This window comes from Haliotis asinina, chromosome 6 (assembly GCF_037392515.1).
Source record: "Haliotis asinina isolate JCU_RB_2024 chromosome 6, JCU_Hal_asi_v2, whole genome shotgun sequence".
Lineage (NCBI taxonomy): Eukaryota > Metazoa > Mollusca > Gastropoda > Lepetellida > Haliotidae > Haliotis > Haliotis asinina.
The window spans coordinates 11,613,300-11,631,487 of NC_090285.1; the positions used below are offsets into that span (position 1 = coordinate 11,613,300).

General features: G+C 42.9%; 1 protein-coding gene across 1 annotated transcript; it reads left to right on the forward strand.

The window, feature by feature from the left end:
• Window positions 1-1,503: 1,503 nt before the first annotated feature.
• LOC137286855 (trichohyalin-like) lies at window positions 1,504-7,932 on the forward strand. Its single transcript, XM_067818866.1, has 4 exons — window positions 1,504-4,904; window positions 6,309-6,381; window positions 6,918-6,979; window positions 7,836-7,932. Exons 1-4 carry the CDS (start codon window positions 1,504-1,506, stop codon window positions 7,930-7,932), a joined length of 3,633 nt encoding a protein of 1,210 aa, XP_067674967.1.
• The last annotated feature ends 10,256 nt before the right edge of the window (window positions 7,933-18,188 follow it).

Consider the following 18,188-nt stretch of genomic DNA (forward strand, 5'->3'; position numbering starts at 1 on the left):
GTTGCTGTGTTTTTGCTTTAATGCAATGAGACAGCTATGGAGTTGTTGTTTGTTAAAAAACTTCTTGCAATACATTGCCATACATATCGCAGCATATGATTTCGATTCGCAGTATGAAAATTCTCTTCAATAACCACCCCTGGTGATTGTGTATTTCCTACAATGTAGAAAAACTCGAAATGTTACTCCGGTTTCCAAAACAGGAGATTAATCTCTGACAACTTATTACATACACAGGAGGTTAATCCCTGACAACTTATTACATACACAGAAGATTAATCTCTGACAACATATTACATGCACAGAAGATTTTAATCTCTGACAACTTATTACATACACAGAAGATTAATCTCTGACAACTTATTACATACACAGAAGATTAATCTCTGACAACTTATTACATACACAGAAGATTAATCTCTGACAACTTATTACATACACAGGAGATTAATCTCTGACAACTTACATACACAGGCGATTAGTCACTCTCAACTAATTACAGACCGATTAGTTAATTAACTTTCCTTGAGATAACTGTCCATGTGGGGTTGGGGAACAGAACATGTCATACATACCTGGCTAATATTCCATACTGTTAGCAATGTCATATATATATCACGTATTTAAAATACGCAAAATGGTTATATGATGCTATGTAAATATGAAGAATTAGGCAATAATAACACAAAACGTATGAAAGATTTGTATTGTGTAGCAGTATTTTTATGTGTGATTTTTGCAACTATTATCTAATCATATTCTGCGTATATACATTCAAACAAAGATTATGAGAATTGTTTTTACCTAAACTGGTCTGCTTCTCTTCCCAAACCACAAAGCTACTGAGAATACGTATCCTTATCACATTTTAGGGATTACTTACCTTCCCTGCACGCTTCACATTTGAAAGGAGTTCTTTCAAAATTTGGAGGTTCCTCAAATGATGAACACATGCCGCCTCTCTAGAGATGGAGTGGTTAAAGCCTAGTGGTTAAAGCGTTCGCTCTTCACGCCGAAGACGCGGGTTCGGTGCTTATGATATTGATACTGGACTGTCTGGTCAAGAGTCAGTCATTTATAGCTAAATGCGGTGTTAAGCAATCACAACTGTATACACAATACAGTCACATAAGCTCTCTTTTCGTGGAAATGAGTGAGGGAGTTTAGCCTTACGTCGGTTTAGCAATATTTCAGCAATATAACAGCGAGGGACACCAGGAATTAGCTTCAAACACTGCACACATGTAAGGAATCGAAGAGGACCTCTGCGTGACTAACGGACACTGTCCCTACTCGGCTACCATATCGCCCTAAAACTTCATGTGCAACAAGCAGTATATTTATTTCCTCATTATTCCGAAACCGACAAATGCAACCTTCATTTAGAGTCGATTTCGCGGCCATGCATGCATTTATGCTATCTAAAATGAATCCTTTTATGAAAGTCGTACATTATACTGTTTTTCAGTTTCAGCAACTGGACACATCGCAACAACGCGTATGATGAGGAAGACGGCGTCATTCTTCCTCCTGGTGGCATCCTTTCTGCTGCTGCTGCAAGGAAGCCGGGCTGACCACGAACACAGTCACGTACAAAATGACATTCCCAACCAGGCTCAACTCAAAGAGGAAGTAAAAGAATTCAACAAGCAGATTGTGAAAGCTCCAGAGGTGCACGAAAACGGAAATGACGAGAAACAACCTCCAGAAAACAAGGTCATGTCTAAACAACAAGCATCATGTGATATTAAACAACTCTGTACAACGAAACGACCTGAAACTAGAGATACCCGCCGACAACGTGCCAGAGATGATACCCGACGCATGGATCGCCGATCTGTCTCCCTTGAAAGACGTGAAACTAGAGATAGCCGCCGACAACTTGCCAGAGACGATACCCGACGCATGGATCGCCGATCTGTTTCATTTGAAAGACGTGAAACTAGAGATACCCACCGACAACTTGCCAGAGATGATACCCGACGCATGGATCGCCGATCTGTCTCTCTTGAAAGACGTGAAACTAGAGATACCCACCGACAACTTGCCAGAGATGATACCCGACGCATGGATCGCCGATCTGTCTCCCTTGAAAGACGTGAAACTAGAGATACCCGCCGACAACTTGCCAGAGATGATACCCGACGCATGGATCGCCGATCTGTCTCTCTTGAAAGACGTGAAACTAGAGATACCCACCGACAAATTGCCAGAGATGATACCCGACGCAAGGATCGCCGATCTGTCTCTCTTGAAAGACGTGAAACTAGAGATACCCGCCGACAACTTGCCAGAGATGATACCCGACGCATGGATCGCCGATCTGTCTCTCTTGAAAGACGTGAAACTAGAGATACCCGCCGACAACTTACCAGAGATGATACCCGACGCATGGATCGCCGATCTGTTTCACTTGAAAGACGTGAAACTAGAGATATCCGCCGACAACTTGCCAGAGACGATACCCGACGCATGGATCGCCGATCTGTTTCACTTGAAAGACGTGAAACTAGAGATACCCGCCGACAACTTACCAGAGATGATACCCGACGCATGGATCGCCGATCTGTTTCACTTGAAAGACGTGAAACTAGAGATACCCGCCGACAACTTGCCAGAGACGATACCCGACGCATGGATCGCCGATCTGTCTCTCTTGAAAGACGTGAAACTAGAGATAGCCGCCGACAACTTGCCAGAGATGATACCCGACGCATGGATGGCCGATCTGTCTCTCTTGAAAGACGTGAAACTAGAGATACCCGCCGACAACTTGCCAGAGATGATACCCGACGCATGGATCGCCGATCTGTTTCCCTTGAAAGACGTGAAACTAGAGATAGCCGCCGACAACTTGCCAGAGATGATACCCGACGCATGGATCGCCGATCTGTTTCCCTTGAAAGACGTGAAACTAGAGATACCCACCGACAACGTGCCAGAGATGATACCCGACGCATGGATCGCCGATCTGTCTCTCTTGAAAGACGTGAAACTAGAGATACCCGCCGACAACTTGCCAGAGACGATACCCGACGCATGGATCGCCGATCTGTCTCCCTTGAAAGACGTGAAACTAGAGATAGCCGCCGACAACTTGCCAGAGATGATACCCGACGCATGGATCGCCGATCTGTCTCCCTTGAAAGACGTGAAACTAGAGATACCCGCCGACAACTTGCCAGAGATGATACCCGACGCATGGATCGCCGATCTGTCTCTCTTGAAAGACGTGAAACTAGAGATACCCGCCGACAACTTGCCAGAGACGATACCCGAAGCATGGATCGCCGATCTGTCTCTCTTGAAAGACGTGAAACTAGAGATACCCACCGACAACGTGCCAGAGATGATACCCGACGCATGGATCGCCGATCTGTCTCTCTTGAAAGACGTGAAACTAGAGACACCCGCCGACAACTTGCCAGAGACGATACCCGACGCATGGATCGCCGATCTGTCTCCCTTGAAAGACGTGAAACTAGAGATACCCGCCGACAACTTGCCAGAGATGATACCCGACGCATGGATCGCCGATCTGTCTCCCTTGAAAGACGTGAAACTAGAGATACCCGCCGACAACTTGCCAGAGATGATACCCGACGCATGGATCGCCGATCTGTTTCATTTGAAAGACGTGAAACTAGAGATACCCGCCGACAACTTGCCAGAGACGATACCCGACGCATGGATCGCCGATCTGTCTCTCTTGAAAGACGTGAAACTAGAGATACCCACCGACAACTTGCCAGAGATGATACCCGACGCATGGATCGCCGATCTGTCTCCCTTGAAAGACGTGAAACTAGAGATAGCCGCCGACAACTTGCCAGAGATGATACCCGACGCATGGATCGCCGATCTGTCTCCCTTGAAAGACGTGAAACTAGAGATAGCCGCCGACAACTTGCCAGAGACGATACCCGACGCATGGTTCGCCGATCTGTCTCTCTGGAAAGACGTGAAACTAGAGATACCCACCGACAACTTGCCAGAGACGATACCCGACGCATGGATCGCCGATCTGTCTCTCTTGAAAGACGTGAAACTAGAGATACCCGCCGACAACTTGCCAGAGATGATACCCGACGCATGGATCGCCGATCTGTCTCCCTTGAAAGACGTGAAACTAGAGATACCCACCGACAACTTGCCAGAGATGATACCCGACGCATGGATCGCCGATCTGTCTCCCTTGAAAGACGTGAAACTAGAGATAGCCGCCGACAACTTGCCAGAGATGATACCCGACGCATGGATCGCCGATCTGTCTCCCTTGAAAGACGTGAAACTAGAGATACCCGCCGACAACTTGCCAGAGACGATACCCGACGCATGGTTCGCCGATCTGTCTCTCTGGAAAGACGTGAAACTAGAGATACCCACCGACAACTTGCCAGAGATGATACCCGACGCATGGATCGCCGATCTGTCTCTCTTGAAAGACGTGAAACTAGAGATAGCCGCCGACAACTTGCCAGAGACGATACCCGACGCATGGATCGCCGATCTGTCTCTCTTGAAAGACGTGAAACTAGAGATATCCGCCGACAACTTGCCAGAGATGATACCCGACGCATGGATCGCCGATCTGTCTCTCTGGAAAGACGTGAAACTAGAGATAGCCGCCGACAACTTGCCAGAGACGATACCCGACGCATGGATCGCCGCTCAGTCTCCCTTGAAAGACGTGAAACTAGAGATACCCGCCGAGCACAATTAAATGGTTTCCTAAGTCATGGGTTAGTCCGTGTCTCCGTCCAAAAAGGTATTTCTAGAGCCCGTCCTTCACGTCGGATTTCTACCATAAAGAAAGGCTTGGCTGAATCGCTGTCAACACTGCAACCCGTCCAGGAACACTTAACCGCATCTCACCCACTTCATCAAGGCATAGTCACACACACGTAAGTAAACGTTCCAGAATCCTATCACGTAAAGAATGCGAATGAATGAACTTCGACAAGGGGGTTCAACAGTCTAGTTCCAAGCACCTGTATGACAGTCTAGTTCCAAGCACCTGTATGACAGTCTAGTTCCAAGCACCTGTATGACAGTCTAGTTCCAAGCACCTGTATGACAGTCTAGTTCCAAGCACTTGTATGAAACGTTGAGAGGCATGACAATGTCTCGTTATCTGCCTGAAAGTTACAGTTCAGTCGCATAAAATTAAAACACTTACGGCATTTCGGTGATGTTAGTTGTGATTTAAGGTTAATTAATTAATGGGACTAAATTTAACAACTTTTAAGGTTGAGAAACTCTGGGACCAAGTTATCAATTTAGATCTACCATCTGTTTTCTAACTTTTTTCTGCAATGAAATTGAAAATTGGATTGGATTCGAAAACTCTGTAAAATACTCCATGCCAAAGATATCTTGAAGATCCGGGTTGGAATTGATCTTCTGCAATCCATGCTAGCCGTAAGACGCGACTCGTGGGGCCGGTTGTCAGGCTCCCTGACATGGTAAACTCATGTTATTGTATCCCTACTGTGTAGATCGACATCCATACTGTCAATCAATAATTGAAATGAAAGACAATGTATTGCCGCCTGTGGAAATTGCTGCTATTAAATATTTTAGTTCGAACTGCATATGATCATTCATTACTGGTCATCATCATGTCCATCAGCACCTCTTGCGTAGTCTAAAGTCGGCCCGAGGAATGGACGGTCGGTCTGTCGATGTCTTGCCCGTATCATCTCCAAATATTATAATACCAGTTGCTTGTTTATTCCCCGCCTGGTTTTCTGCCTTAAAGGGGCACTGGCCTCGATTTCTCGAAACAAACTTAAGTCTGAGTTTTGACTTATGTTCGAGTTTTTGCTCAAATTTGAGAAAACATATTTCACAGAATGAACTCAAATCGGCATAAAAATCATAATAGTAGGCAATTTGTGTTTATGGATAGAGATTACTTAAATTGTTGTGCTTTTATATTTCAAAATTGCAATTGAGTTAAATTCAGCTGTTTCAAATGGTGAAGCTCAGTTTGAGATTTGATTAAAAACTTAAGTTTGTTTCGAGAAATTGGACCCTGGTTTGGGTATCCGTGTAATACTGATAGACACCAGTAACATCGGACAAAGACAGTGTAGTAGCCACTCCCACATGTTTCGGTACAGTGCAATGAGAGGCGGTGATATAACCTAGTGGTTAAAGCGTACAAAGTGTGAAGTCCATTTCTTGCGTCTCACGCCGTGATATTTCAGCAATATCGCTAAACTCGGCATAAAATCTCAGCGTGCACTATCACTATTCTTTAGTCTAATCCAATCTCATCTCAATTCTGAAATTTGTTTTTACATTTTCAGCAAACTCGATGCTTCTGCGCAGAGAAACAGCTACTATGGATTTGATTTCTTACCTTCCATGCTCCAGGTATAGATTCGTATAAATTAATCAAGTCAGTAACGTGATATTCTGTTACAACGTGTGTTCCATACCTGCAAAATGAGTTCTTTCCTGAGAGTAAAGCAATGCTTTTCATAATGAACGGAATGCACGAGGAATACCTTACAATTGTTCTCTTTATGACACCAATGCTTAACTTCATGTTATTTACTATGAAAAATGTAGCAGTCACTTTGGAAACAGGCACTATATAAATTCATTATCATTTTCATTATCATGAAGATGAAACACAGGTCAAACCAATTAATTTTTTTTAAAAATCCAATAAACCGTTTACAACGTTATTCGATCTATAAAAATGTACTTGCCTCGTAGTATAACAGATGCCTTTAGAAGATATTTGTGCAAAAAATAAACATTTGCAGAAATTATTTTCGGTTTTCTTTCGACCCCGACCCCCTTAAATACAGAAAATGCAAACGGAAGCATGACACAAGTTATTATTTCTGCACGAAACAACAGACATTGTTATGCTAAAAATGAGTTTACTGATCGTGTTGCAGAAAACCCAGGAGACTGTTCTGTCCTCATCATTATTTACCTCACTGAAGGGCAAAGAGAACATGTAAGTATTGTACCGGTATGGTTTTCCCGTGTCTCCAGTTGTTCACTGTACGGTGGAAGCTGTCAAAACCGGCATCTCTGCAATCCGGCAAGCTGTTAACACTGGCAAATAATCTCAGCCCCATCCGTGGCTGGTACATGTATCATCAGCTCCAAAATCCGACACATGGTCTAAACTACGTTACTTCTTCATTCCAAGCGAGTGCCAATTTAGACAGTTTCCACTGTAATTGGTCTCTTTATTTACGGGGATTTAAGAGAGACAAAAGATTTAGGGTAAATATCGTGAAACAACATACTATACTGAACAGCAAAGAAACGCAATTTTCGAAAAAATGAAACCTCATAAAAGTAAGCGTTGGTGTGTATGTCTTCTAAATAACACTTGACAAATAGCCAGAGTTGCGTTTCTTTTGCTGTTCAGTATATGAATTTCAAAAGGACATCTACATCTGGTTCAGAAGGTGCTCGCGAGATACACATGACTGTACCTAATGTTAAACACTTCAATTCAATTTTTTAAGTTGAAGTTTTTACCTCAGAGCAACGCTGAGGCCAATAGTATCTGACTACCCGAATGAAATACTTTACGGGTGTTATACGTGTAATTTTGATTCAGTATTTGATCCATGACATATGTAACCTTCTACTTTCAGAAATCGGTATTTTGTATACGTTCGTCTGAAAAAAGACAGGTTCTTAACAGAAGGACATTTGTAAATGATTCGAGCACTGAACTTTCAAATGTCATAACATTTTGTTTCATGTTAAGCATTGTCCTTAGAAAGTGCCACTTGTACAATTTGAAACACCGTTTCAAACTTCGCCCGTCCGTATTTTATTCTGTATCATTTCAGGTTGCCAGGCAATGACTCCATTGCACGCGCTGTCATTCTTGGAATGGTTGGTCTTCTAGCAACAGGTTCCGGAAAACGTAACCAAATGGTAGCGTGAGGAATAAATCGTGACCAAAAGACGTTCAGCGTCTGTCTTTGTGCATGGTTATATTCACAGGCACTGTGCATTTCCACCGACCCACAGGCAGTGACGTTATACCTAGAGACTTCGCTATCCATTCACATGTTCACAGAAATATTTTGACACTATAATGTAAGTCTCAACTGCCTGCAATAGTCCGTACTGCTGATGTCTATAAAGTACTTAGACTTTGTACATGCACCATGTGACTGTCTGTAGAAGATTCCGGCGTCATTCACAAAATACAAAAAAAAAACATTATTTCACACATATTTCATCAGTACATGCATTTTTGTAAAAAGGATGAACTGCCAGCAATCACACGATTGGATTTATTATGTAAAGGAATAATAATCGAATATTTCCACTTCAAAACGGCCTCGTTGCATATGCATTATGGATGTTCACTGCAGATATACATGATACCAATATTGTTTTTTTTCTCATGGGAAAAAGTCTAGCCGTGAATACTGCGTGTACATAGCTAATCCCTATCCTATGGAATCCTAGAAGGGATATTGTCACGTTGTCGCATTATCGCCCTCTCAAAAACAAACAAAAAGAGGAAAGAATTAACCAAAGCGCGACAACGCTACAGTGCGACCACGCGACAATTTCCCTTCCAGGATTCCATACTATCCTTAGTATACAACTGTACATACAACGTAATAAAATGTTTCAGATACTGGAATATTCATTTTGCGTGTCGTCATTTCAGAATACGTACAGTGTCCAGGTTAGAAATGGTCTTCAGTAAGAATTGGTCTTCAGTAAGAATTGGTCTTCAGTAACCCATGCTTGTCGTAAGAGGCGACTAACGGAATCGGGTTGTCAGTCTCGCTGGCTTGGATGGCACATGCCATCGTATTGGTGATTGGTGTTGATCACTGGGTTGTCTGACCCAGATTCGAATGTTTACAGCTATACAGCCTGAATATTGATAAGGCGCATATTTAAACCATCTCAGCAATGACTTAATGACTAGCAGAAAATTTCTCTCAGTTCACTAGAGGGTGATAACCCCGGGTATGTATGCAAGAAACGAGAACACGCTTTAAAGAACAAGCGAATATATATTTCGCTATACATTGAATATACATTTATACGATAGTTATATTAAATAATCCAGTGTTCTTTAATATGTGGCAGTGTATACTTATTACAATCACAATGTTGGATTTGATCGTAAGTGTGAGAACAATCGGGACACTCACATCGGATGAAGAATCTTAAATCAGGTGCGATTAGTAGTGAATGGACCACACTCTCTGCTATATGCGTATTCAGTTCACGTAACAGTAGGGTGTGGTGTCAGTACAACTATTGATCCGTTTTATACAACGACAATCTGGTTAATGCGTTGTCCAATAACCTCGCACACAGCTACGTGACCAAGCATGTCAACAACATTCATATGTACAAATAACAATTTCTTCAGAACAATACACGTGCAGATCGGGTTAGATGTCTTCAGGAGCTGATGCTTGTGGTAAGGGACGACTAACGGGATCGGGTGGTCAGGATCGATGACTTGGTTGACACGTGTCATCGTATCCCAGTTGCGAAGGTCGACGCTCATTGCTGTTGATCAATGGGTTGTCTGGACCAGACTCTAGGGTTTACATATCGGTGTTAGTCTAGTGCTAGCTCGTCTCGCGGAAGACCCGTGTTCGATTCCCGACATATGTACAATGTTTGAAAACCATTGCCGTGTTCCACTGCTGGAAAATTGTCAAAATCAGCGTAAAACCATACTCACTCTTTCACTCACTTACTCACTCACTCACCCACTCACTCACTCACTTACTCACTCACTCACTCATTTGAACTGACATGAACTGAATTATGTTTCAATTCTAGTTTCTAAACTCTAGGACCAGTGACGGCTTGTGCACGGATCATCATGATGTTCCTTCAAAATTTAACAAGAAATGTACAACTCGTATACCTTGTGTATTCCGACACTGCTTTGAACCAGAGGACAAATTTCGGATTAGATGAATTTTCAAGGCTGGATGCTCTCTTTGTTTATAAACAGTCTGTAATCCAGCCTACCAGTTAAGCTGGCAACTATAGATTAATACTCGCACCGAGTACATAATGATATATTGTGTTGGCTTGTTGTTGTTGTTGTTGTTAACTTAAACCAGAAGCAGGGTCTATTTGCGCACAACAAAGTAACTCGAGTTAAAGTTAAACTGAAAAAGAAATGTTAAAATGATTGAATAACATATGCGTTTTGGTGGAAGTCGCGGTGGCTGAGCGGGCTAAGCGGCTGAATTTGCGTGTTGGCGATGGGAGTAGGTACTTGACTCTGAGGGTTTTGGGTTCGAATCTCGAATGTGACTCAACAAAAAAAGTACTAGAATTTGTAGTTTACTGAGAATGTGTAATCCCAAATATGACATTATGCAACATATATATTGTTTAATGTTTCTGTTGCAATATATATACTTAGATTGTCTCATATTTGTTTGTCTGAAGTAGCAACGTGCTCTGATATTGCCCTTTGGATTTGAACTGGGCCAGGATGTCTGGGCCCAGTGTTGCTGCAAGGGAGAATAATGCACTTTTCTCAAGCACAGCGCTCCCAAAATTTTGCCTGATATTAATATAACGAAGACATTCCAATAGGCAATACTCTAGTGGTGAACTGTTTCAGGCGTTGCTTTGGTAACAAAGAGTTGATACTTCTTTGTCAGCAATTCTTCTTTAGGCATAGAGTGCGCACTAATGAAAACGAAGCCTTGTTAAAACAGCTTCTTCACGTCTCTAACGACGGCGAATTTTACAGCTTTGTGTTACTGATGGACACACTCTGTACATGTCTTCCAGTTTCGGTGGATATTCTAGCTCAGTTATCTCCCTTCAATCAGTCTCCTCCCGCTCTACTCTAACAACGCTGTGCTTGCTCCCGCGTGTCATGGACATGGTCATGTCATGCCCAGGTCATGGTCGTGTCATGCCCTGGTCATGGTCGTGTCATGGGGTTACAATCCTAGATTGACTTGTAAGTATGGCACCATACTTTACAGACTTTACAAGCTATGGACAGCCATTGATTCAGGCCCTTATGGTATTAAGAGGCAAGTAAACTTTTAGAATAGCACTTAGTTGTAATGTAATTTTCGAAACAGAGCTAAAAAAATATCGAAATATTTAATTCGAAGCCCCACGCAGTTAAAATGTATCTTTTTCTGGTGTACCTAATTAAATATACGAATACGTGGATTTTATTCAGCCTTATTGAGAAAGTGTGTCTATATTTTAAGCTGCTTTTAGCAATATTCCATCAAATTGGTAGTCGTGTACGCTCGTAACACTGATGATGCGGGTTCGGATCCCAGGCTCTTCAATACCCAATCGTCCACTGCAAAGCCTCCGTCCTGTCGTGGAGTCCGCCTAGGGTGAGTGTGTAGTGTTTTACGCCGCATTTAGCAGCATTCCTCCAATATCACAGCGGGGACACCAATATGGGGTTCACACCTTGTACGCTTGAAGGGAAACTGACCCAGGTCTTCAGCGTAACGAGCGGACGCTCTATCCATTAAGCTACCCCTCAAGAGAAGGGAGACACGGACATTCAGAGGAATTCCTAGTGACAGAACTGAATAATATTTCCATCAGTTGTGGCAAGCTTCTACAATCTTAGCCCAGTGGTGGTTAGCGTATATATTAACTGTTTTAACAACTAGGCTACCCAACCACCCTGGGTCCGCCAAAGAGCAGACGACCGATGGTCCTACCCCGTAATACCAAAAGAAGCTAAAGGACATCAAGTATTGTTCCTCTATCACCCTTTCGTCTCCCCTCAAATCGCAACCGCCCCAACCCTCAGGAACACGAATAATCCACAATAATCTGTGTACGCCTCTTGAAACAATATTCCAGCAATATCACGGCGGTAACACCAGGATGTGATTCCCATTAGGGGAATCGAACTCGGCCTTCGGCGTGACTAGCAGACGCTTTACTACTCGGCTACCCTACTGGAGTCGTAAGTTCATTACAACAAAATGTGATACCACGTGCACACGAACACACATTAAACCTCATCCTGTATCACCCTACCTGTATCCTACCCTCAACCATCGGGGTTGTGGGGTACAATGTGTCAAGCCCATTTTTTCTGGTGTCAGCCGCCGTGATATGTCTGGAATATTGCTAAAAGCGGCGTAAAGTCCAGCTCACTCCCTCTCTCACTCATGAATCGCCAGCACTGGACGATCAAGAGTTTCCCAGTAAGGAATTCCACTGAGCTACTTCGAAACATTTGTGAATTGCCTGTTCTTGGCAAGAGGGTACGATGACAAGCAATAAACCAAGTTACGAGTCGAACCCTCATAAAAACCAAATGGTTTCTCATAGACTTACATAGTAACGTTACCTTGTCTTATTCCATAACCAGGTCTTTAAATGGGCTTCATACAATGGGGTCCATTATGTGTGTGTGTGTGTGTGTGTGTGTGTGTGTGTGTGTGTACAAACATGTGGGATTAGTGACTGTGTTAAAAAAGACAGCATTACATGCTGATAAATATGGTTAGTTTTAATTAATACATTGATGTACTTTTAAGAAAAGTCTTACACAAAATCATCCAAACACAGTTATCAGGTGATTCATCCTGCACTGAAGGCTACCGAAATTGCTGGTGTACAGGATAACCTAGATTAAGTTCCTTGGTACGACAAAAGTAAGTTCTCGTGAACCAGTCCTACCCCCAGAGGGATCGCCCAGTGAAATAAATCAAGGCCACATTTCGCTTGATTTACGAAGTGGATCACGAAACTGTTTTCAAAGGCAATACAACGTTACACGCCAACACCGGCATTAACAACACAAGCAAACTAACAAAGGCTCACAGATTACCCTCTTTCCGGGAAACGCCTAACGAGCGTCATTAGGGAGCGACGTCATGGACGACGAGAACATGTTTTTAGTGAAGCACGCATGGCAATAGGTTCCAGCGAAGGTTCGTGTTTGTAACAATAGGCACGACCACTTTATAGTCTGTGCACTCAAACAACACTCAATCACCGTGTTTGAGACAGGACCCTGATTTCTATTTACAGACACAAGTATCAATTTTCTTTAGTTGTGCTGGTATGTATCAAGATTTCAAACAAGACTTTGCAATGGCTACAAAATAGATTCAAGTAGAAATTAAGTTCGGAAACCTCATTCCACCTGTAAATTGGCGTGTGAATTCATAGTAGAATAGCATGAAGGCGGGACAACGGTTCCAATAACGAATATGGACCGTGGGGGATTCAATTTGTCAACAAACGCAGAAAGGCGACTTTGGTGAAAAAAGGTATACTCAAATCCTCCAAACGAAAAATCATAGCTAAGAATGGCAGAGTTGAATCAAAACGCAAAATACTTTTGATTGTTTTCTTCAGTGAGACGCGGAATGCAAACGATTGACTTTGTTCACAAGCGGCGGTGGGGTAGCCTAGTGGTTAAAGCGTTCGCTCGTCAATCTGAAGACTAGGTTGATTCCCCATATGGGTATAGAATGAGGAACCCATTTCCGGTGTCCCCCTCCGTAATACTGTTAGAATGTTGCAAAAAGCGGCGTAAAACTAAAGTCACACACTTTGTTACAAACACAGACGTGGCTGATTTGTCTTGCAAAAAAAATCATGCGTAAAAAGATCAACCCAACAATCACAACACATTGCAGTTTCAAGATAAACGTCATTTTTGTCATTGAGTGACATGAGAGATAGTAAAGTATTCCTTAGGGACATGGTTTAATCATCTGCACCTGACTGATGAAGAGGACACTCAGTCCTATTATCGGTTTGTAAAACTTCCCTGTTGGCAAATTAGGCACAGTGACACTATTTGCTGTCAGGATCGGCTAACAGGATTGGTTGGTCAAGCTCGCTGGATTGGTTGACATAGGTCATCGACGCTCATGCTGTCGATGCTGGATTGTCTGGTGCACACTTGGGTATAACACAGGAATAGTGCTTAGCGCGACAAACTAATCCTTGATTAATCAACCAAAAAAGTATGAAAATAGTTCATGGTTCATTGTTTCCTTTATTTTCTTAAACAAAGTCCACTGATGAGACTTTTCGCTTAACGAGTGAGCATACTTTTATGCCGTTTTTTTGCAATATTCAAGCAATATCATTGCGGGGGCACTAGAAATGCGCTTCACATATTGTACCCATGTGCGAAATCGAGTACAGGCCATAATGAGTATAATGTGGATAGATTCCACATTGTATGCGTGTCCCAATTGTGTGCTGATGCTGATGATCTCGGGATTGTCTGGTCCAGACTCGATTATTTACAAAGCTGGAATATTGAGTGGGTCGTTAAATAACAACCCACCAACCAGATTGTACATGCATCAGTGTGTATCAACCCAGCTGTGTCGCTCGCTGCTCACGCAATCGACCACGAGGTTTCTTGTTCTGGTTCAGATGTGACATACATGACACAATCATGTCGATTAAATATTCAATAAATAAAAGTCATGTCTGTGTTTACTTCCATAATTTCAATTATATTGGGATTATATAATAGTTCAAACTGTACTCACAAAACATTTTATGATTTGCAACGATTGTGTCCAAGGTTACCAATGAAATAACGAAAACCCATCGAAAATAAAAAAAATAAATTGACTTGCAATATATCATTCAAAGAGCGTTTCGAAAAGACTTGGTGTAATCAGAAGTATGTTTAAGTGCCACTAACTAGAGAGGGTTATCAGTTATAAATTGGCACGCCTAATACCCCGATAACGTATAAGCAGGGCAATTCAATGGTCTGTTCAACCCCTTCAGCTAAAAGGCATGTGTTACTAAACAAAGACTGAAAGCTTATCATCAAGGGTTATCATCATTCGTTTGGGTTATTGCATGTAGTTATGTACGCCCGTCACTATGTACGGTTGAGCAATACGTAATGGTTGTTGAAATTATACTGCAGAAACGCTGTCATGTACATGAATATTCGATCATAAAAGCTTTACGCTAAAAACAAACAACGGGTGAAAGAGTAAATACATGAACATGAACATATATGAACGAGAACGTTAACATTATACGAATATCAACGTGAACATGAACATTGACATTTACATCAATGTGAACGTGGACATTGATGTTAACATCAACGTGAACATGAACATTGACGTTAACATCAACGTGAACATAAACATGAACATACCTTTAGCAATATTTCATAAGAAGTGTTTAGACACAAAATATAATTCATTATATAGAAAAAAGCGTCGCTTATAATTATTAATACAGCACTTTTAAACTGGATAGTTATGCAGTAAATGTATACTTAGTCTATTAATTTCTCATAAATACAGACTCGGTCGAATGCATTAAAATGCTAAGCAGGAATGTCAAAAACGCATACACAGGACATTCCACGCTTTGAATCTTGTAGTTTCCACATGATATTAAACAATGTGATTTCGGCTCGCGCTAAACATCGTACAGTTAACAATGATGCATTTGTTGCAGAACAAGTGTCCGAACCAACCACGGCTAAGGTGTCTCGGCATATCTTATACACGTGTATATACATTCTATATATTTGCATACCATATTCCAGCAAAAATCTGGATCAATCACCTGAGACGCCAAAGATCATACGATCCGCATAATCAGACCAGATTGTAAAGCACCAACTCTTTTAAGATTCGAACACGGAATGATTACGTCCTGACAGGGTCTGTAGGGGCGTATTCATATATCTCATTGGAAATACTGAAGTGGACGGATCGTTTCCGAGTCCTCTCCGTGGAGTCACTTTTAGAAATCTGTAGTCGCGGGACACTCGCCGATCGGACAGTCCTCTTTTGCTGGGCCAGGGCCACGTGGGACATGGACACCGGTCTGTGGTTTCTGGAAATGTTGTGGTTTATAGAGAATACCGTACCTTGAACTGCCAAGTCTTTATTCTCTGACCTGTTCCTGTGAATCACACTGTCCCCTAAGAAATGCCTCTCGTGATGTTTCCTCGAATACGCGTCCACAAACAAACCGTCGTGGCGTTTGCTACCCTGTTCCCGCCCGGGGTTGTGACTAGGCTTTCTCGACGGGTCATGATTCCCCTTCCTGTTGGGGACCATAGTAGGGAGGGACATCGTCCTCATGTTGTGGGTGAGCTTCACTGGCTTCCTGGGGTGGAACTGTTGCACTCTGTCGGCATCAAACCCGTCGTTTACAACGGGTTTTAAGGGCATGGTATCCGCTGAATTCGCTGTAGCAGTCTCTAGGTAGTCCATATAACGAAACTTTGCTTTGTACAACTGATAAAAGTACGCGAGCTGCGGGGATTTCACCGGGTCTACTGCATCGCCCAGTTCTAAACATGCGAGATCAGTAACTACCACTTTCTTAGCTTCAATTGGCTGTGAGTGGGATTGATCTCTCACTCTCACCCTGACACTAGGTGCAATCATGTCACATGTGGTATTAGAGCGGGCAAACAGCGGCACACCGGCTTTTGAGTCCGTTCCATCTGATCGCGCCCTCATTACTCGTCCAGAGTTCACCGAAGCCGGCCCACTCATTTCTAAAGATGGAAAAAATAAATTTTGAAAGGATGCTCGTTTGGCGTGACGGGTCGGAGGCAGAGTAGCGATGGGATGCCTCCAGTATTCAACACCTACTGTCCTTCTTTGCCGTCTGATAGCATTACTCATTTCTTCCGAGACCCGAACTGGAAAATCCTCACTCCCGGTTTCGGAAGACCCTTTGCTGTCAATATCGTCTGTCGTTTCTGGGTACTCCTTGACAGGCTCATCCGCATATGCTACAATTGGAGGTTGCTTTCTTGACATGTCCGACCTCATTGTCATTGAATCTGTGTGTTGTTGTTTATCGCTTGGTTGGTTTAGAACTGAAAGCAAGACCACGAGCAAACGACACGAAGCACGTGACACGAGAACGCGTGAAGATGTGATATGGCCTTTCCGTACACTGGCGAAGATGACACCACTCTAATCTGAAGTAATTAAGAGAACTAATGTCTCTCACAACACGAGCTGAAATATAGGGATCCGTCCATCAGGGCCTATGATCATCTCCCGGCGTGCTAAAACGCCCCGAATACCACACACACATTGTGTCGTCTGCTCAGTCCAGAACAGCTGGATTGTCACGTTTTTCCACTCACAGGCTTAATTACGAGCATACCGGGGGACAGTTTGGAGAAAGTAGCAAACTGCAGATCACCTGTACTTGAATCTATACTCTAAACCCTTGTCCACCACCTGTCTATCCCTGGACGGACGCACACCTGGACGGGAGATCTCTCACCCCCATGGCAACGATGCTGAACATGTCTACGTCAATACGAAGTCAAGGGAAAGTCGTCGTGATGACAATGCTTACGGAAATAACGTTGACGTGAAGAACTAAATCCCCCAAACTGGCCGACAACAGCACGAGCCGGGGTCAATTAGAGGACAAATACTGAAGCAGGTACATCACAGTGTTAGAAATACACACATGTTCTTCACACAAACATGTATTCTTCACGATATTCTGTATCCTGTAAACAATTCAATAGTCAATACATAATCCATTGCCACCATCTCATCGATGTCCATTTCTGCATAATTCTGGCTCTGTAGATCACACGAATGATAAAACTCGATATTTTATGGTCCGACTGAGATATCATGTTCAGTTTCGTTTGTGAGCCTCCCAGTCTGATTTCACCTCCGTGGCGCGCGTATGGCAGCTCTTGAATATATTAGAATGTAATGTAACCTCTACCCGAGGCTTGTTCCAGTGCACGATGTAATGGTTTTTCACCCTTTAACAGAGCAATAAAACTGCTTGATGGCTATAGCAACCTTCCAACCTCTGTCAGTAATCGCTGGTCTCAAACATAAACAAAACAACCAACTGGCAAATACAGTCCAGTTGACTGAATATTTAACAAGGAACGCCCCATCCTACCCTCCAGCGAAATCTCAAGTGTCCTTACGCTGTTCCTTCAAATGTTCCATCTCGCATCTCAGTGAATAGGGACTACTGATTAAATGAAGCAGAGATAAGCTTCCAATCACTTTGTGTACAAATTATCCTCAACCTGTCGATGACAGGAATATCGATCTGATAATTACCAGATCAGACTGGTAGAGCGAGAACGGGCTATTATCGCTACACCCGTCCTTCTTCTCCGCCCTCTCGTCGTCTTTGGTCAAATGAGAACAATTTTAACACCCCAGTTCATAAAT